General features: G+C 35.3%; 1 protein-coding gene across 2 annotated transcripts in view; it reads right to left on the bottom strand.

The window, feature by feature from the left end:
• Positions 1-12,358: 12,358 nt before the first annotated feature.
• Positions 12,359-21,500, bottom strand: part of LOC121407037 — a 30,238-nt gene continuing 21,096 nt past the window's right edge. Inside the window, exons 5-13 of one of the 2 annotated variants that reach the window (XM_041597942.1) lie at positions 21,358-21,387; positions 20,364-20,453; positions 19,753-19,863; positions 19,267-19,293; positions 16,591-16,725; positions 15,568-15,626; positions 14,798-14,904; positions 14,228-14,355; positions 12,359-13,338 (exon numbers count right to left, since the gene is read on the bottom strand). In XM_041597942.1, the coding sequence (XP_041453876.1) occupies positions 13,151-13,338; positions 14,228-14,355; positions 14,798-14,904; positions 15,568-15,626; positions 16,591-16,725; positions 19,267-19,293; positions 19,753-19,863; positions 20,364-20,453; positions 21,358-21,387 (875 nt within the window). In that variant the 3' untranslated portion in view covers positions 12,359-13,150. The remainder of the gene's footprint in view (positions 13,339-14,227; positions 14,356-14,797; positions 14,905-15,567; positions 15,627-16,590; positions 16,726-19,266; positions 19,294-19,752; positions 19,864-20,363; positions 20,454-21,357; positions 21,388-21,500) is intronic. The other variant, XM_041597943.1, reaches the window with a different exon arrangement.

Here is a 21,500-nt window from a genome sequence, read left to right as displayed (position 1 = left end):
TCTAAATAATCATGCGCCACTTGATTTTCAACCAATCAACAGCGCGCATTTGGGACTTGCGATTGATTGTTTGACTTACGTTTAAACGCAACTCTTTCTGCAACGGACCCCTGGTCGAAACGAGAGAGAGATAAATGGAGGGAAGAAGAGGGAGAGAGAGTGTGTGTGTGTGTGGGGGGGGGGGGGGGGGGTGGTAGGGAGAAGTACATAGAAGAATGGTTATCCATATAGGAGCTGAAAAAGAGTGAAGGAAGGAAGGAATAGATAAATTGGAAGGTAAGGGTGTGAGGGAAATATAAAATAAAGGGCGAAGAGAAACCCAGAGGGGGATGTGGAGGGACATAGAAGGAGGGTTGGGAGGAATAGATGGGTAGAAAGATGAAGAGGGGAGAATGGTGGGGGAGGAGAAAAAATGAGAGGAATATATAGGGGGTCAGGAAGACTGGGACGAAACAGATAGAGAGAGAGATATAAGGGCGATATGGTTTAATTGTTGGTAATCTTCAAAATGTTCCTCCAAGTTTATCTTTTATTATGTTGGGGGAATCAAAACGAAATCTCCACCAATGTTGAGGGGTTTTTTTTGTTATGCCAAAACTTTGAAAGTAGCTGGATCTAGTTCATGAAACTTGTACATAAAGTAACAAAAGTATCACTGAACATCTTATGTGAGCTTCATGTCACATGACCAAGGTCGATAAACATTGGCCGTGTTGGGGATATTTGTTGAATTGCCATCATATCTTTGAAAGTTTATAGATCCATTTCATGAAATGTGGACATAAGGGTAACCAAGTATCACTGATCATGATCAAGGTCTGGGGCCCGTTGCAGAAAGAGTTGCGTTTAAACGCAAGCCCAAAAATCAATCGGAAGTCCAAAATGCGCGCTGTTGATTGGTGGAAAATCCAGTTGCGCGTGATTTTTAGAGTTGCGATTGACTGCAACTCTTTCTGCAACGGGCCCCAGATATCATTTAGGGTCAGTGAACATAGTATTTTATTATCAAATGAATTGTGCTTTTTCTGAATGATTATAATCGTTTTCAAAGTCAGCACTGCTGCTATATTGAATCGCGTATTGCAGGTGAGACTGCCAGAGGCGTTCCACTTGTGCCAAAATGTCCAGTTCTCATTTCGGAATATCATTACAATTTCAGCTCGCGCTTCGCGCTACTATTGTATATATTGTTGTATTACTATTTGGGAGGCATGTATAATCGTAATTAGTTACTCCAAACGGTCCTTAATAAGTCCCTTATTAGGAAAGCAAAATCGAAATTTTCCCACTCGCGTTTCGCGCTCGCATTAATTGCTTAGTTCCATATGCAATCTGTTCCTTGCTTCCAGCAACTGCTCACAATTTGTTCAATTTTCAGGTCTAAATGTTATCAAGTACCCCCGAAATTTGAGCTCGCTCTACGCGCTCGCAATATACAGTGCGTATCAAAAAAAGTTTACACTTTGAAACAGCTCTGGGAATTAAAAAATATACAACATATGGGTAATTTGTTCACATATAATCCTGGGTTTGGGTCTCATCTATCCAATGAAAGTAAAAGTTTTGACAGAATTTTACACTTGACTGAGAACTGTCCATTTTTGTAAAGCTCGCAGAAATCTGTTTGCGCAGAAATGCTCGTTTTCACGCAGTGTCAAGGGGAAAGGGCGAAATCAAACTTACCCTGCGATACATTTTTCCTACATTTCCCTTGCACTTTTAGTCAATTAAGATAAAACAGATACATTCAAGCATTTTTAAACAAATTTGCCACCCAAATTGAAATTTCAACACTTAGTAAGCACACTTTTTGCCCTTTACCCTTTTTGTGCCAGGTGGATCTGATGACATAACTGAATCTGAACAAAAGTTTACATCAGACATCTCCAGCACTTTTTCACTAAGTTTTTATTATTTAAAGTGGGTTAACATTTAATTTTTCATTTAATACTTGTTTCTCCACACTTTTCCCAAGCTTGACAATGATTAACAAAATGAAAATCAAGCCTAATTCATTTTATGTAAATCACAGCTCAGTGTAAATCAGATATCGTCTTGATGGCCTTGGTGTGTGGGGGAGTGGGGCGGGGCGCAATGCACTCTTCGGAGTGTATTGGGCAAGGAAACAAGTTAAAAGAGGTCAAAGATATCTTCAAATCAACTTTACTTGCTAAATTCTACGTGTTCTTCATGATAAAGGTTTACTTTTATTCGCATAGCTAATTCAAAGTTCTGCGCAAATCATTTTTCACTAACTTTTCAAAAGTAAGTGGTGCTCACTCAAGCGGAAATATTTTTCGATAGTTATATTGTCATTTGCTTAAATGGATCTGTACCAATGTTAAAATGTGGAAAAATCTTCAGGATATTACAAATGTATAATTTTACAGGATTTTTTCAAAGTGTAAACTTTTCTTGATACGCAATATATACTTTGCCTTGTAAGATAGATATATCTTATCCTATCGACCCTGTTCTTCAATCTTTACATTGGTTGCCCATGATGAGTGAGAACGTGTCAAATTAAAAATAATTTTGCTGGTATCACTCAGTTGATGGCTCTGCTTTACAGTACATCACTGCTCTCATCAACATCTACATACCATCTGGTCTTCTACGCTCCAGTGACTCCGGTCTTCTATTCGTTCCAGGTGGGTGTTTCATAAGGTTGTTCGTAAAGTTGCGAATGACATTACGCACACGGTGCGTAATGTCATTCGTATCTTACGATCAGCTTTATGAAACACCCACCTGAGTAGGGGAGGGCATTCATCTTTGAGGGTCCCTCGCGATGGAATTCCGTCCTACGAGAGATCCGGGATAACAAGTGTGTCGAAACACTTAAGATTAAGCTAGATGTAAAAACTTACCTCTATGACTCAATTTATCAATGATTGTTGGTTATTTTGTTGCTCCGATTCCCTTCACTTGCGGGCCTTGCGCATCTCAGGATATGACACCTAATAAATTGCACACATTAATATTATTATGATTATTAATTTCATCTGTAATTTTTTTTCAACTAAGATGTATAGGCCTAATGAAACCCTCAAGTCTTTAGTAACGCTTACCCCTCAAAAGCATCAACATTACAAATCAGCATTTAGCAGCCGATCGTGTAAATTAAGGGTGACAGGATTTCCCCATTGGCGAAATTTTGATCCGTCGATGCCCCAGACCGTTTGACTTAAAGGACAGAGAAAAATCGTCCTCTGGGATCAAGACCCAAATTTATTACCCTTATCATAATCGCACATTGAACCTTAACAAAATTGTCATGTGATATTATTACGTCATAATTTTATTACGCGCGTAAGTGCGCCCATATGCGCTGCAAATATGCCTTCATAGCAACTTCAATATTGAGCAATAAACGGCTTTGAACTTTCGAAGGCACATTAATCATGAAAAAATCATTACTTTATAACCAATGTAATCTCATTATGCTTGGTCTAACCTAACAATCATGGATGTGTTTGATCAGTTCTTTATTCGAGGAGTCAAAATTATATTTTGGAAAGGACCAGCTTTGGTTATGGAGGAGCGACAACTTCTTGGAGAAGTAATGTAAGTAACGTTAAGCATATCGTTAGATGGGGGGTCGGGTGTCCGGACACTTTATATTTTTCAAGCCTTCTTTTTTGTCTTTAGATTACACTAAAAATATGAATTCAATAGTTGTAATCATCTCCTATTTTGTTCTCTATAGGCCTAATATTTTTTAACATTTTTTTACTAAAAATTGATGAAACTTCGCTTGTAATTTTTTCCAAATGACTTTCTACAATTGATCGTCCGGACACACAACAGACTGGCTAAACCTGCCTCGACTATTCTTGAACTTTATTTAGTTTTCGAGCTCATTTTTTAAGAAAACGAATAGATTCTATGCCGATATCAATCAATGTTCATTTAAAATTTTAAGGGGGTTTCACCATTTCTCGTGCAAACGTTTAGTTTACGATCATTTTGGTCACAGTCACACAATAACAAATTTCCCAACGTTGGTCCAACGTAACTTGGAGGTCCAACGCTGTATTGTTACCTTAGACTTTAGCAATTTCTATCTTGTTAACTATTTGACTTACATTTTTGCACCCAATGCAGCTAATAGTAATTTAAACTTAGCGGTACAAAGTTTGTTATTAAATTCTTCTTTCAGATCCAAAATCTAGATCTTTTGTTTTTATTTGCTCGATCTCTCTAACGTTAGGTTGAAATATCCGCTTTTGTTCAGTCTTCTACCAGAATCGTCTCGTAAAGATACAATGGAATTCCTCAAAAAGGTAAGCAATACTGTAACTACTGAAGAAAAATGCAGCAAGTTTTCGCAGACTGTATTTTTCAACTTGACCCCCTTGGCTTGAATCTACCATTATTTGATTTAAAGTGATTGGTTAACATTGGTTTAACTTTTAAAAAATATGAGCTAGAAGGTCACACTTGTCACCTGTGTCTGTGATATGTTACAAAAATGAAGCACAGAAAAAATTGCGTTCGAAAATAATTATTACTTGCTTCAAAAATTGAAATATAAAGTGACCGGAAACACCATCTTAATTTCATCCCATACACTTATTTGCACTATTTAGGTGTCTATAAGACGCCTATTTACAAAATCGGGGTTTGCCTTGTAGTTTTAGCTTTTCATTCCCAATAATGGTTGTTTTCAGGATTTATTAGTTCTAATACATGCACTTGTACACATGTTTCATCTTGGTTTGAGATTTTTTTAAATCGGCTGCTCACAAAGTTAAACAATAACTTTAAGGCAATTATCATTTATCAATCTTTGAAAATTCTATTTCAGAACTCAATTATCTTATTGACAGCTTTTTTGCAGCATGCTAAGGGCATTTTAGATATATGTGAACGAGTTTGACAACTGGCTCTCCATGAAAGTGTGATCTCAGTTAACCGAAGATTAACTAAACCATGGCTATCAAATACCACCCCTCGTGTTATTCACGTGACCCGCCCCCCCCCAAAAAAAAACACGTCAAATTTCTATGTCCCCCCCGCCCCACATATCCTGGTACCACCCCTTGGAGAGAGAGAGAGAGAGAGTCATCCTCCGGATCCGTTCCCATATTCTCTCTCTCATCTCCTCTTCTCTCCGTGTCTATTCGATTTCATATCGGGTCTAATCTCTTACTGCATAATATCTATCATTTGGTCTCATTAATTATTTCTCCAAAAGAAAATGTTGGAGCTTGGAGTGCAAAAGATTGATGAACTGAACTGCTTTCGTGTCATGAATGGACAACTCTACTGGGAAATGATTCAATCCAAGCCTCTCACAGCGTTTGAATTGGTGCTTGAAGAGTTTCTCTTCAGAGAGAGATTGGAATCTGCTGTAAGGTCCCTTGAAAACGAAATTGAAAGCTATCAGGAGATATCAAGAAAGGATCTGAAGGTCGAGGAAGTATCTACAGAATCGGAACATTTCATAAATCATAATAACCAAAATATTACGAGAAGCCAATGTCCAAATATTTCCATATGTGGTCATGATCTTTTAAACAGAACCAATCAATGCAACCAAAGCAATATCGATAGAGTAGAGGAAGATAGCGATAATTTGCCAGAGGATCACTTTTTTCGTCTTGACGGATCGAAAGAAGGTTTTCAGGATTTCAAAGTAGAAAAACGAATTGATCATGCTGATGATTATCAGAATGAATATCGAGCAATAACATTTCACAGCATGAGAGGAAAATTAGACTTCAATGAATTGGGTGAAAATATAACACATAAAAATGTAAACTGAAGCAATATCGTGTCATAACTGAATATTTTGACTAACGCGGTAACCTGTAAACTCCATTGCGATGTCCGTACTGATTATATTCCATTTTTTAAAAATAGAGTTACGACACATGTCTTTCAATATTGATCTGAATCAAGTTGTGTTTGATGATATCATAAGAGCTTGCTCTGTAAAACAGAACAAGGAAAACATCACTAGTATTTTGTTTTTGACCTTAAGCTCCCACACACAACATGATCAGCATGATACGATATCATTTCTCAAATCATATTTTGCATTTTCAAATAAGCTCAAGTTCAGCACATGCAATACTTAATACTAACATCAGATTTCTGCCTTGCTGCAAGCCTTGGGTTGGAGTAAAGTTAAATCGGCTCCAGTTTATACAGAGAGACTCTAAATAAACTAGATTATTATTCATACAGACAATTTTAGAGCCCAAATACAAGTGTTATTTTGTTGGTGCACTCGACCCACTTAAAAAGTTTGTTGAACTCGCCTAATATTTTTTCCGAGGTGACACAATATTGAAAATATTGGACGACTAGAAGGGGAATTCCCGAAGTGTACGCACCACTCATCGCGCGCGCATGCAGTTTTCAATGGCAAATGCGCACTGTGTGTGGAACTGTGACTGCAGAGTGCAAGTGATGAACAGTTCCTATTAATTTTTTTTCTACAGAGGCTGCAGTAAATCTCTAAGTGCAGAGAAAACCAACAACTGTTAGGAAGTTTGGAGTTATATTCGCTTTAATTTCATTTTATCCTATAATAATTTGAATATATTTTAGAAATTGAGGCACAGGAAATACTATTTTTTTTGCATGATAAATCGAGTGCATAGCTTTAGGACCCCTTCTACATCGGGCGGCGAAATTAAGAGGTTTTCGAAAAACACGACGGGATTTTCGTATTAGTGAGTTTTGTGATATTTTCTACTTGGTTAATGATCTTTAGAATGTTTGCCACAAATTAGTGAAATATAATTTGTTGAAATATTAAAATTGGGACAGTTTTTATTGTTTGAAAACAAAGTGCGTAGCTTTAGGTCCCCCCATCATACAGCAGAGTCAGAGTCTGAGGGCGGGAGGGAAAGTTAAAAATTATTTGCTAAAATTCTCTGTATGAATAATAATCATAATACTGGATGTCCCATTTTTCGGTCAATACAAGGAAATATAGGACTCGCTTTGCAAAATATTGGACTCGTCTTCGACTCGTCCAATATTTATGCAAAGCTCGTCCAATATTTCCTTGTATTAACCTCAAGGCCATCCAATATTATATAAATATTGATTTTAGTATTTATTCCACTGTTCAGATATTTGATCATTCAAAGTTTTTTTTTAGGTTGGAATGCTGATTATCAAAATGCTAAATATATTTTATTTGTAAATCTGAACGCAACGCATCGTGTAGTGTTCGCCTGACTTTATTGTACATGCGGACTTGACGACAACACATGGGGTTCCCATCTACAATATTATTGCAATTAATTCGATTCCAAATAGAGATCATCAATCTCATTAATCGGTAATGAGCCTGTCTGCATAAATTAGACAAAAGGTGTTCCTTTTTGGGTTGACATCCGTGAACATAATTTTATGCAGAAATAAGAACATGAATATATACGAGGGAGTCATCCCCATGACTTTGGCTTTGACCTTTCCATTTCAGTCCTCACGGCTAACAATAGTCGATCTCTTTTTGTTTCTCGTTCATTGTTGATTGTCGTAATAACATAAAATGTATTATATGTAAATCTGGTGCTAAATGGTAAACGTGAATTTGTAAATGTGAAAACTTTCATCAATAAAGTCGTTTGATAATGAACATGTTATGATAGACAGTGAATTTATAGGGGAGTAATGGGATAGAATCATAGATGGCTTATGCACGTTTGGTTAAACAGAGTGGAAACATCAAAATTTTCTACGAATAATGCTATAATTCAATAAATGAATGATAATTGAGCTCCTTTAGGGCCTTCATACCACTGCTTTCTTCGTTTTGTCTTCTTGTATCTTCTTTGAAGATTTTTTTTGTGGGAATTTTCACTTATTCTTTGGTGGTTGTACAATTTATCCCCATTGTCCGATATCTCCCCTATTGTTAAAAAAGATATCAATTCTCAGTCATTATTTAGATAACCATGACCATGGCATAGCTTGACAAGCTATCCAATAAGTTAAAAGAAAATTTTCCTGATTATTCCAATTTCTCCCCTATAGTTATACAAATTTGCTGAGAGCAGAATTAGCGAGTGTAATTCCATTTTATTTACCTTAAATGTCGTCAATCATGGGCGGAAATCGCAGGGGGGGGGGGGGGGCAGGGGAACGCGTCCCTCCACTTTTTAGAAGGTGGGGGACACAATATCAAATGCCCCTATACTATTTATGGTCTTTTATATGACGGAACAAAAAAAAGGGAAAAGAAAAAAGGGAAAAAGAGGAGACAAAAGAAGAGGAGTAAAGACAAGTGAATAAAATCATTACATCACTGCATGCAAATTTACAGATTCTAGGTATCAAATGAAAATTAAGTGGGGGGGGGGGGGGGGGACCTTGTAGCTTATAATGGTCGATTGGCAGGGGTTTCATATATTATTATGAAGAAAGGAAAGAAAATAATGTGATTGATTGTGTGGAAACGTATCTAGTAAATATGTTTATGCCTCTTTTATAGTCATTGTTATGCACCAATACGGATGATGCTTGAACTTGGAAAATAAGCAATAGTTATGCGGTTTGGGGATTCCAAAGTTACAAAGCCATTAAATCATGAGATTTATATATATATATATATATATATATATATATATATATATATATATATATATATATATATATACATATACACACACATCCTCACAAACAAGACTTAGTAAACACACGACGGGTCAAAATAAACAAAATATCAACACGAGTGCGAATATTTTTCAATATTAAGAGGTTATGACTGAACATTCTATGTTGGTTTATTTTATAATCATAATGATTCGTATCTAGCTAAACAAAAGAATGTGAACGCGAAACGTGAGCTGAATGGGAAAAATCTAAAAATCTTCTTTTTTTGAAATTCAATTCATAGAGATGATAGGTTTCTTTTTAAATAAATCGATCTAATACAAGGTAAGGTAATAGCATAGGACGTTGTCTTAATCATCTTCAGACTTCAGTGGTAGTCCTTTTCCGCGTCTGTATTTCTTTGCCTTTTCTCTTAATTATTTTGTTTTCCTTTGCTTTATTTCACCCCTTTCCCTATTTTGCACCCCCCCCCCCTGATAGCTGCGCCCAGAGCATGTAACCCTTGCCTCCTTGATACACCACTGGAATATACCCATTTTGTCCAACATCCACTTGATCTAACACCACACAGTCTATATGTGAGACTAATAAAAGTAGCCTAAATGGCCCGAATTCACAAAGATGGTTTTGAAAACCCCCGCTTGAATCCATGGTTTATGCAGTTTTCTAGTATTAATTACGCTTAATTTAGCGCGTGTATAAAAAGTCTTGCTGATGCGCGCATTTCACAGAGATACGATCTTGCGTATACGCAAGCTCCCGAAGGGAGCCAGAGAGGGAACTCTTTCCACTGTTTGAAGAGTGGACTCATGAATGAAATAGCGTGGATAATTACGGCAACTGGCGTCAACTTTGGCGCACTGTGACAAAAGCGCATCATCATTGGTCGTTTTCATACATTATGAAATGTGCATATTAACCATGGACTCAACCGTGGGTGTTCAAAACCCCCTTTGTGAATTCGAGCCATTATGAACACGTGTTGTATGAGGGTAACAGAGAACTAGTCTTGAACACAAAATGAAGGTAAACCGATTATCATAGAAATAGCTATTACAATTCTGGTAAAAGTCACTCTAATGTACAAATAATTAACAAACATGATTATGACTAAGCGAAAATAAGTATAATGATGACTTACAGTAAAGGATAACGCATGACGACGCTCATTATTGATAATTTAAAATTCTACAGAAATTTTAGACTAAAATGAGGCCTATGATATATACTATAATTGGAATGTAATGTGATATTAGACGATTTTGTTTTTAATAATCCCATTCCAGAACTTCATATACATACAATCCATCATGTCCATGTTTACCGAAAATGTGAGATTACCGATAATAGATTTAAAAACACTTTCATAAAAACACATATTTTTAGTCATATTTAATCTTTGATCATGATAATATATTAATATCTGATAAATACAATAAATATAGTATATAAGAGAAAGGGAGAGAGAGAAAGCTGATGAAGTAAATACCAACTTTTTTAAAATTTCATACTTATATAATGAAAATAGTACTTTTTACAGCGCGGTGCTTTCTTTTCACAACAAAGAGATGGCGCACACACACACACACACACACGCACACTGTAAAACTGTGGTGTTAAAACTGACACCAATTGGTGTTAATAGAGGACCACACCCTGAGGTGTAAAAATTACACCCTAAAGATTGAACATAACACCAAAGAGTGTAAATGTAACAACCAAAGATGTTGTAATAACACCTATAAGTGTAAAACTAACACCACCAATTTAAAGAGAAATTCCAGTAGTTGCAGAAAACACTGATTTCATGAGAAAGTCTGTAAAACCAGGCTTAATTGTCAGTATATCATCGAGGATGAAGATCTGGTACAGTTACATAAACTGAACTTTGTGAAATCTTGAAATCTACGCTGAAAAACGTTCACGCTGAAGATCACCAACACAGATAGGCACGCGTGGGACAGTGTATTATTATTGCTGGAATAAAGACCCGACGGAAGTGACCGAATCCGCGCTTATTTTGCTTATTTCTCAGCAACTACGCAGTTTCTTCCAGAATCCTTTCGCGCATATTTTTTATTCATAAAAACAGTCACTTGGGTGGTCATTATATTAGATTCTGTAAAAAGTCATTTTGAGATCGTTACCAAGACTGGAATATATCACCACCAATTTAACACCGGTTTAAAATAACTGATGTGGTCCTCTATGTACACCGGTTAACGTCACAGTTTTTGCTGTGCATATTTGGATAGGACTTTAATTTTTTTATTGCAAGAGAACGGAGACATCGAGAAAGAGATTTCGCTATTTTCAAAAGTAAAAATAATGCGCAGTTGTAAGCTCGAACAAGATTTTGGTACTTGTTCAGCAGTGTTCAAAATAAACCCACATTTTGGGTACTTTGCATCATTTTTTTACTGTAGTAAATTATTCACAAAAGCAGGCAGTAGCAGTGTGACAGAATGATTAAAAATATAAATTATTTGGCAAATAGATGTAAATATTGGTTCTCCAATCTTCTATCCCTTCAAAAACTCCATGCTGCATTGGGTTTTACGTTTTCTCATATAATGTAATAGCTGTATTACTTGTAGAAGTTCAAGATCTTCATGTCTACATCACAAGTCTAAGTTGTATGTGAGCTGAGGGAGCTAACAAAGACGAGGGAGAATCAAAATATCAAATTTTATTGCACTTTGCTTTGATTGCATCCAGTTGTAATTATGCATTTTGTATTTAAATCTCCGGGGAAAGATTCCCCAAGAAATATGATCGAGGGTGAGGTCGACGGGGTGTACCCCATGCACATGGCCGTAGATAGGGGGGGGGGGCATTCACTAAAATTGTGGACAAAATCCTTAATTTTACTTTAGAAAATGCACAGGCTTGTTCGCTACGCTCGATCCTCGCTTTTAAGTTTCACGCGTCCCCCCCCCGAAATAAAAATTCTGCGTACGGCTCTGCCCCCCTGGAAAGCCAGTCCAGGGGGGTGTTTCACAAAGATTTAAGTATGAATTAGAGTCGCACTTAAGTGCCTAGTTGCGCGAGGTATAAAAGGCTTGACCGCATTGGTCAGATCATGCAAAGAGGACGCGCACTATTGCGTATTGATCAATAAGATTGCGTGTTGCATTTCATGTACGCGTCGACATTTAAGTGCGACCTAAGTCATACTTAAATCTTTGTGAAACACCCCCCTGATTACCAGAATGTACATGCTGTAATTATCACTAAAGCTACCGACACATAAACGAAACGGATCCCAAACCAAACGACGATATGTCGTTTGAAAATAATATTCGGTTGGTCTTGAGTCGGTCTTACCGGTCTCATAACACGTGTGCACACCCAAAATACTTAACACCCTTCTACGAACTTATCACATGAATGTTAATCATCATAACTGTACATAAAATTATATTGCATTGCGATAGACCTGCTTGGACATTACTCATTAAGTACTGATCAAACAACCAAATTAAGATTGTAAACACAAGACATATTGCATCAAATACAGAGAACAAATACATCAAATTTTAGACTGAATGATCAAAATCGAAGAAAAAAATCGGTATTTAATCACAGCGATGTGTTTTGTATGATAAACAAAGATAATAAGGGCAGTTGATCTACCGTATATTTCGTCAGGCAATTTTCGATTTTTACTTCAAAGGAGGGTTTCATGAAACAAAAAGTGATATTCAATGAGTAATTTCAGCGCTTTGTATCCTCTGGAAAAAGCGCTATATAAATCCAATTATTATTATTAATAGTAGTAGTATTTTATTCTGAGCCACTCAGATGGAATGATAGTAGCTTATATCAGTAGCCAGTGAAAAGTATTGACTATATTTGTTTTATAACATGCTCCCTTCTTCATTATTGCATTATACAAACAAGTTTCATTACAAACATTTAATCATGGCACGTTCCTACTCAGTGATATGCATATTAAGAAATATTTTCAACGACAATCATCATTCATAATGATCTTTATCGACAATTATACGAGTTGGACGAGTTGGCATAAACGCATGGTGCTTGCAGATTACCGACTCATACATGTCATATGCGGTCCTTACAGTTTGCAATAAAAAAAATCAAGTACAAAATTATATTTAGAAATAATGTAAAAAAACTAAGAATTGCCCAGCAATTAATTCAATCACTATAACATTAATATAAAAATACAAATGTTGTAAAAAAAAATACACGAATGTAATAACAACTTTGAACTTTGAAAGAAAACACACCCTTTTTTGGTATCCAAAAACTGACACACCTGCATATTTCCTGTCGAAAGTTATCAATAATATCATATCATGATATATGATATCATAATTATATAAAATAGAGACTAGATTGCGAGATAGACGATGAAAGACAACTAAATTCATACTTCTTGTTAACATAATGCTAGAGAAAATAAGTTATATACGACTTCCTCCGATTGTATTGCAACACAAGTCATGATCTATTTTCACAACTAAGAAATAAATATACATTTTTTTTCCAACAAAATGAATGTGATTGTATTTTTGTACATTATAGCCTCCAGTGTGCAGGCCTAGAAGCCTAGACAGAGAACGTAAGCAAGTAACATATTTAACATGATGAGAGTCTGCGAAAAGACTAGGTGTGTAGCACTGCTTTCCTTCATTGTCTCGATATTAACGCCTAGACTTGATTCAAGACTGGTCTCGTCTTGTCTAATAGCTGCGAGGACGACATCAGCGCTTAATAAGCCACCATCGTCTATATATGAATGAGAGAAAGAGGGAAAGGGATTGACAAACAAATCAGATAATGATATTTGTATGAACGGAACGAGTAAGGATGAGATAGAGGGGAAAAATAATGAAACTTTGAGTATAAGATATCGGGTAAAAATAATAAATGCGCATAAGATTTTGATAAACGTATTTATGAGTTTATCATTGTACGTATATAAGGTACAATATTTACGCGAATGCGTCATAAAAAAATCCCGAGTGTTTTGTGGCGTATGAAGTCTGAGATGTCTGTACTTAATTGGTAGAATCGGAAAAATATAATATTTACATTTTTGACTCGATGGCGACGATGTAGACTAATACCGTGTTTACACTTAATCGGCATTTGCATCGGCTCGCGGTTTTGAACCGCGAGCTGTAACAACGTGTAAACGCAAACCAAAAGCCGATCAAGTGTAAACACGATGATGATCCTGACATACAATTTACTTGGCTCAGAATAACAATAAAAGAGTATACGTTCCCAATGGCTCTTTTACCCAGCTATAAACATCTGATGTACATTTCAATTCATATGGGCAATATTGTTCCTTATAAAATAATGTACGGGCGCCGAGACAGTTAAGCCCTTGTATCTTGTTTCAAACTCATACCCTGCAATTCTTATTTTTGTTACAAAATCAATAATGCTGAATGGTATAGTCATTACTGCAGAAGTTGAAAGTGGGGGTGGGATAGGGGCAAGGAAAAAAGGGCACCTTTTCTTCTTTTTTCTCTTGTTTTTAAAGAAAATCATTCGGCAGTAATTATAACTGCCAATTTCTTTTTTGTTTGCAATAATACCATGGTTTACAAATAGTGCCCATAGATCATAAGTAATATAAAAAAAATAATCCAGTAGATGTACATACTTTGACGACACAGCCCGGGAGCGACAGGAGAGATCCCAGTTACTAGTATCCAGTAAGCTGCTGATGAATAATCTAAAGTAATCTTAGGATATTCGTCATCCAAGGTGACACCGGTAGAAGCAAAATCACTGAAAACACAGACATTATCATTATTATTATTATTACTATATTATTAGAGAACTTTATCAATTAGAAATCTTACAGATGACTTTATCGTCTAGGTAGTTCGTTCGTTTTAACCTTTTTAAAATATATATTTTTTTGATATTCGGTTTTGGTTGAAAAACACAAGGTATATCTATATATATATATATATATATATATATCTATATATCTATATATATATATATAATATATATATATATATATATATATATATATAAGGTAAAAGAGTAACCATAGCCGATCCAGTGAGTGAACTGTCTGATAAAATTTGACATTTATTTCTGAGGGGGGGGGGTGCATATATATGCCTTACTGTGTTAATTTTTATTCATACAAAAGGCAAGTTTATACTATCTAACGGTTTTACTTCACTGTTTTTAATTCATCGCTTATGAAATAACCTACATGTTAGTATTGTTTGCAGCTGGACAGCATGTTGATTGCCTGGTACTGCAATAGTTGATGACGCTTGTTCGAAGAGCTCCCATCACGCTTCCTTGAATGGAATTCCACTGTAAAAATATGGACGAATTAACACTATTGGTTGAAGTTCATTTTCTTATTTGTTTATTGATTGATTTATCTATTTATTGATTGGCGTGTTTATTCTTTTAAGTATTTTATGTCTTTTTTACTTCACTTCATTTCATTTATTATCATTTGGGGGAGTGATCTATAGATTTCGATATACAGATTTTGTAGCATCTTGGAAATGATACAGATTCAAGTAATATAACTCAAGAAAACCAAAACCAAAATATGCAAGAGCGTTTATCAATGGTAAATACTTATAGGCCTACAGTATATATTTCTTAAATATGGATTTTATCGGAGTGCATAGATCTACGTTCAGGAAAACTTACAATCAATGAATGAATGCTAAGTTAATCACGCGATAAAGTGTATTTTCCCCATCAATAATCGTCAGCGTTCATGAACTTCTGTATTTTGCTGATCAATTTTTAAAAGACAAATTACGCGCGAAATGAAAGTACATTGCCCCTCAAATTTCTGGTTCAATTTTTTCCATCTGATACAGTGACAGTAATATCTACTTGTAATGCCACATATATCTTGTTCAAGAAATGTCCATTTAACTCTAATAACGAAGCCACTCTCCCTAAAACCGCACCTGCCTACATATACTACTCCATAATAATCTGTTAAATACTTACGTCTTCGAAGTCTTCAAATAGGAGAATAAGAACTCCATTATTTCTTCGACTAGCTGCATCTGCGTGTTTGAAAATTTTTCAAAATTATTAACCTTTCATTGTCATCGGTTAAATGTTTTAAGTGAAAGCAATGCCATTTTAAACAAAGATGTGTCACATAATGAAAACTATGAATAACATGAAAATACCACAAAAAGAAAACGTGCGGAAAAATCCTACACTCAGAATGCAAAATATCTAATCTGGTCCTTAATCATATTCCAGAGTGAGATGAAGGACCAGTCATTTTTGGAGTGGGATTTTCACCCTTTTGAGAGTGGATTATAACTCCTATACTGGAGTGGAAAAAATGTAAAAAAAAATATGAACAGTTACCTCCAGAAGGAGCTTAATGCACTCTCGAAAGATGCACATTCCACTCCAAAATGACTGGTCCCTTGTCTCACTCTGAGTATGGAGTGTGATAAGGGACCAGATAAGCATTTACAGTATTGTAATAAGGGCCCATTTCAAATAAATTGCTGTAAATTCCATGGATACCTTGATTGTGAATGTCTGCTGAGACCTGTTACCATGGTAGTTGTTCTTATTGCAGTGATAACTCTTTAGGAAATGGGCCCAGAAGCAACATGTCTGGTAAAACGTATTTATGACATCATGCAGCACAAACATTATTCTATGAAATTTACAAAAACAATTGCTCAGACACAACATCAATTATTAAGACAGGGTTGTGGATATTGGCATAATAGGTACAGGAATGGAAATCCGGTTGGGTTATCAAAGACAAGAAAGAGCACAGTTTCCAAGAAAAATCTAACAAGAAAAAACATACATAAGATATAGAAATGGAAAAAAAAGTATTATATTTTATCAAGAAATTTGGAAGCATTATAAACACTAATAGAATTTTACAATGCATCATTTACTGCATGCAGATGAAATCTTATACTTTACTAAAAGCATGAAGCGGTTTTTTTTCCTTTGATGATAAAAATGCAAAAAATAAAAAATAAAACATACGCTGGCAAATGTTCCCATAATAACTTCCGGTACAGTTGCATCTACACATTTCTTCATCAAAAGCCGAATCATGCAGACAGTTAGAAAGAGAGCACGAAGTGACAGCAACATTCGTTGTCGATGTTGTCGTCTCGACTGTATCATAAAATGTTGTAGACAGGAAGTCGGTCATGGATTGGGTTGCGGTCTTTATCTCCCCTTCTGACGTTTGGCTCAACGTTGTAGAATTGTGTCTGGATGTTGCAGGCGTGGAACTTGACGGTTGTGTGGGGGTTGTTTGAGCTAATTTAGCATTTTGTGCGTAATATTACAAAAGACAGTGTGAAAAATCAGTAGGAGCAGCACCAATCTGTTTTGGACAGCCAAATGCTTGAAATGATCACACCAATGGTGCTCTAAATTTGTGTGATGGTCTAATGAAAGTTATATATTGTGTTGTACACAAATTATTTTCCATGTCTAGTGGTATGATAATTTCTAAAGTGTGAAAACATTCGGTGCAAACTTTGTTTAAAGTGCGATAAGATTGGTGACCTGTGCGCTTGAGCCAAATAGTCCGAAGGTGAGATGAGGTCCGTATCACGATTGTGAATATTATTGGGCTAATACCACTGTGAATGAACACATGACGATGACCTGATTACATACGCATACAAGATAACATAAATATTTTCGTGAATAATTTTAATGAACAAAGCATTATACGTTTGATTGCTACTTCTGCGTACATGAACCAAATTACAGCCTTTTTGATTACATACTTGACTAGTGTAAATTTAAAGAAACTATCAAGTTAAAAAAAAACACCACATGCAGATGCAAAGAAATGACAACCCAAAGAACAGGGCTATATGTAATAAATATAGAAATTTCCATAAAAGAAAGAACAAGACTATATAGGAAAGTAAAACCAGAAGAGGACACAATGATGATCATTTTGTGATGAGAATGATGAGTTAGCATATAAGTTCTTGAATGGGATATGGCACATAACAGCCTCTCGCTCTAGAATTTTGCACTAATTTTTAAGCGATGGTAATTTATATATACGATATAACAAGAGTGCAATATATATATATATATATATATATATATATATATATATATATATATATATATATATATATAAATGTAAACAGGCATCCACTCTTTAACATGACGACTGTGTCTTGTACCAACTACTTATAGGCGAAAAATTACAAGACGATTTGACGTTGCTGATAGACCACAATTTTAATACCCGAGCTTTCGGCCTTAGGCCTTCTTCATGGGTTCTATACAAAAATGAACGAAACAAAATCAGCAACGTCAAATCGTCTTGTAATTTTTCGCCTATATATATATATATATATATATATATATATATATATATATATATATATATATACATATATATATATATATATATATATATATATATATATATATATAGCAGGATTCTTATAATAGAATGTACTCGACGGTGCGCCTAGATTTGAATGAATGGATTTACTATCTAATCATCACACAATTAACTGTTGGCGGTGATATCAGTATTATGGAATGTACTCGAAGATGTGTAAAAAATCTGTGTAAGACATGTATGAGTGCAAAATATCTTATCAATCACATTATTTCCTATGTAGAATAATTGAATCTCAAATATTTGGGGCTTTTTCAAACAATATTCTAAACACAGTGAAGCAAAAATATGTTATCAGTCCATATAAAGTGCCCTATAAATTTTATACGTATTGATCAACCAAATCGATCGACAACGTAACCAATAAACCTTAATTTGAGCATAGAGCTGTTAATAGCTCTATGATTTGAGCATAATTATAAAGCCATATCACAGAGATCTCTAAACCACATTCTTTTTTCGATCATTAGTTCACAGCAAAAAAAATCCAATTAAAAACAGGTTTAAGTGCATTAGTCCCGTTTATATAACGTTCAAGTAATAAATGCTATATTATCTCTTTTGGAAAGTGAGAATATTTGAAGGCAATCGCTGAACTTTGGATCCTTAGCAAGATATAATTATGAAGTATATGAATCAGAGTAGGCCTAAGTTGACAAGTTGACTGTAATTATTCTATATAGGGTATGAGATTTCATAGATAGTACATTGCATTCTGTGAAACAAGCCATGAACCATATATATAAGAACAGGGGCGGATCAAGGATTTTCCCAAACTAAAAATTAAGGATATTGCGTCCCCGAAAAATTAACAAGCAAAAAAAGTCTTCATTTTCGAAGGGGGTGGGCATGCTTCAGTTTTAACAGCATTTTTACATTACAACATTTTAAGTTTGCTTCTCATATAAAAGAGGGGGGGGGGGCACGGGCCGGCTATGCCCCCCCCCCTCCCGATCCACCAGTGAGTCGGGAGTCTAACTGTATGCCCTCTGAGATATTGTGACCGGAGCAAATCGCAAGAGCATAATGCTATGTCACAAAATAAAACTAATTATTTCAGTTATTCTTTGAAGATTTTTTTCCAAACCCTGATACTAAGTTTCTCACATTTATCTAATATTATTATTGCCAACCTGGCGTCAGGGTGGACTTCCACTATAAACGTGGAATATTGATGTTGATATACTGAAAACTTTCAATGTAAACAATTAAAAACTCTCTCCTTTATGCTACCACATTATTGATCGTAATCATAGAAGAGAAGATATACTTACTACACACAAAATCTGGGTCTTCAGCATCTATTCACATGATTACAGAGAGAGAGAGAGGGGGGGGGGGGAGGAAGAGAAAGCAATATATTAATATTCTGCATGGTCACAACTATAGAATGCGATATTTTTTTCTTTCCACCCACTAATTATTATATCGTCATTCCGGACCTACCTTACAAGGCTAGTTAACCCTGAGATAAGTCATATCTAGAACATTATTTTTTTATGAAATGCGGGATTATGACTCAGGATTTTAAAAGTATTACAAAATAAAATAATTTGCAAACAGAACTGATGAATCCTAAATTGCAAGGCATTATAATCTTATGAAGAAAAACACGGTTTGAATTGACTGGTCCGTTTTCTTTGTTGTATCAGAAACAGCCAATACGGCTGTCGACAATCCGACATGAAAGAAGTACCATGATGTAAATTTTGATTTAAGTAGAAAATTGACTTTGTTTGGGAGCGATATGTCATACTTACTACATAAAGAACAAAATGCAGGACATCCATCCATGACGTAACTCCTATCACACCAGCTGAGAGGCCAGCCAGGACTAGCTCCACAGTATTCATGTGTATCTTCACAGTAAGCTAAAAATAAATGGACATCCAAATCAACGTGTCAGAATTCATTCTGGTTCAGAGCTGTTATTGAAACACGTGGAATAATGTGAATCGTTAATGAGAAATACGGCTGCTTATTCCTTGACCTTAATACATATTTTTCAAACTCGTATTTATTTATTTTTTTTTTATTTTACTCATTCAAAAGTTTATCGTTTCGAATTCCTATCTATTCAACATGAAACTACAATAAGATAACACATTTATTATTATTATTATTGCAGGTGAAATGAATATGTACATACAAATCGTTTTACTGTATTATTCAATGGCGATGTGTGCAAGATGACCTTTCAATTAGATATAAACACTCAATTAACATGATTAAGTATTAGTTTTAGTTTAATTTAAACTCGAACAAAATGATATACCGTGGACATTATATCATCATCTTTTCATCATCTCTCATGGAGCATGAAGTTAAAACTTGCTTTCTGGATTGGATAATGGCTGAATCGTACACTTACTTGCGCAATCGGAGCCATGCCAGCCATCTGCGCATGTACATGTACAGTCACTGTTTAGTGTTCCGCAGTTATCACAAGTGGCCCTGCATTCTTGAGCATAAATACAACAACAGATACAATAGCATTAATTATAAAATGATAGTAATATTAATGAGGAAGAGTAAGAGGAGGTCAAGAGGAGGCAGGAAGGATGGAGGACAATAGAAAGGAAGAAAGGAGGAGAGAGGGGAAGGAGATAATGTGGGTTTTTTGCCATTTGTTTTTATTCCTGTCTCAAGTCCTGAGTTTTGTCTGTAACCCGAGGGAGTTGGTGCAAGAGGACTCAATTTCATTAAATATTTGGAATCTGAAGAGGGGCATCTTTCGAATCGAGCTTTTTAGTTGATTAATGATGATGAGTTTTATTTGCTCTGTCTACTAGGATGAAGTAGAAAGAAGAAGAGGAGGAGGTGGAAAGGATGAGGATTACGAGGAAATAATCATCCAAGATTCAACCCTTTTAGTTAATTGATCTATGAATGAGATTATATGATGTTGCCATTGATTATGAGGAGGATAACGAATGTGATTTTGACGATGTTGGCAACGACCCGAAGGGTGACAAGGACAGTGATGATAATGATGAGGATAATGTTTTGATTATTGACTTATAATTAATGATTATGATGTTTCTCATGGTGATGATAGTATGATGTTATGACGATTCAAGATTGTGGTAATGATAATGACCATGCTGTTGATATTTCTGATGTTGATAATGAGGATGATGATGTGCTGATGATTGAAGGTGGTAGTGATTAAAATGATGTTGATGATGAGGATGATGTCGTGCTAACGAATGGCTGTTGTCGTGATGATAATGATGTTGATATTTCTGATGTTCATGATGAGGATGATGTTGTGCTAACGAATGGCTATTGGTGACGAATGGCTGTAGTGGTGATGATGATGATCATGCTGATATTTCTTAAGTTTTGTGTGTGTTTATACTTACCACATTCAGCTTCTGAGGGTGAACAGTCACCTTGGAAAAGAAAAAATAAAAACATTGAAATCATCACAAAATTTGAACAAAATAAAAAGGAAGTCTAAACGTCAATTATAATAAAATCAAAGATAAATGATTAAAAACTGATT

Source organism: Lytechinus variegatus, chromosome 2 (genome assembly GCF_018143015.1).
Source record: "Lytechinus variegatus isolate NC3 chromosome 2, Lvar_3.0, whole genome shotgun sequence".
Lineage (NCBI taxonomy): Eukaryota > Metazoa > Echinodermata > Echinoidea > Temnopleuroida > Toxopneustidae > Lytechinus > Lytechinus variegatus.
The sequence above is the reverse complement of the archived record's forward strand: the minus strand, read 5'-3'. Positions and strand labels throughout refer to the sequence as shown.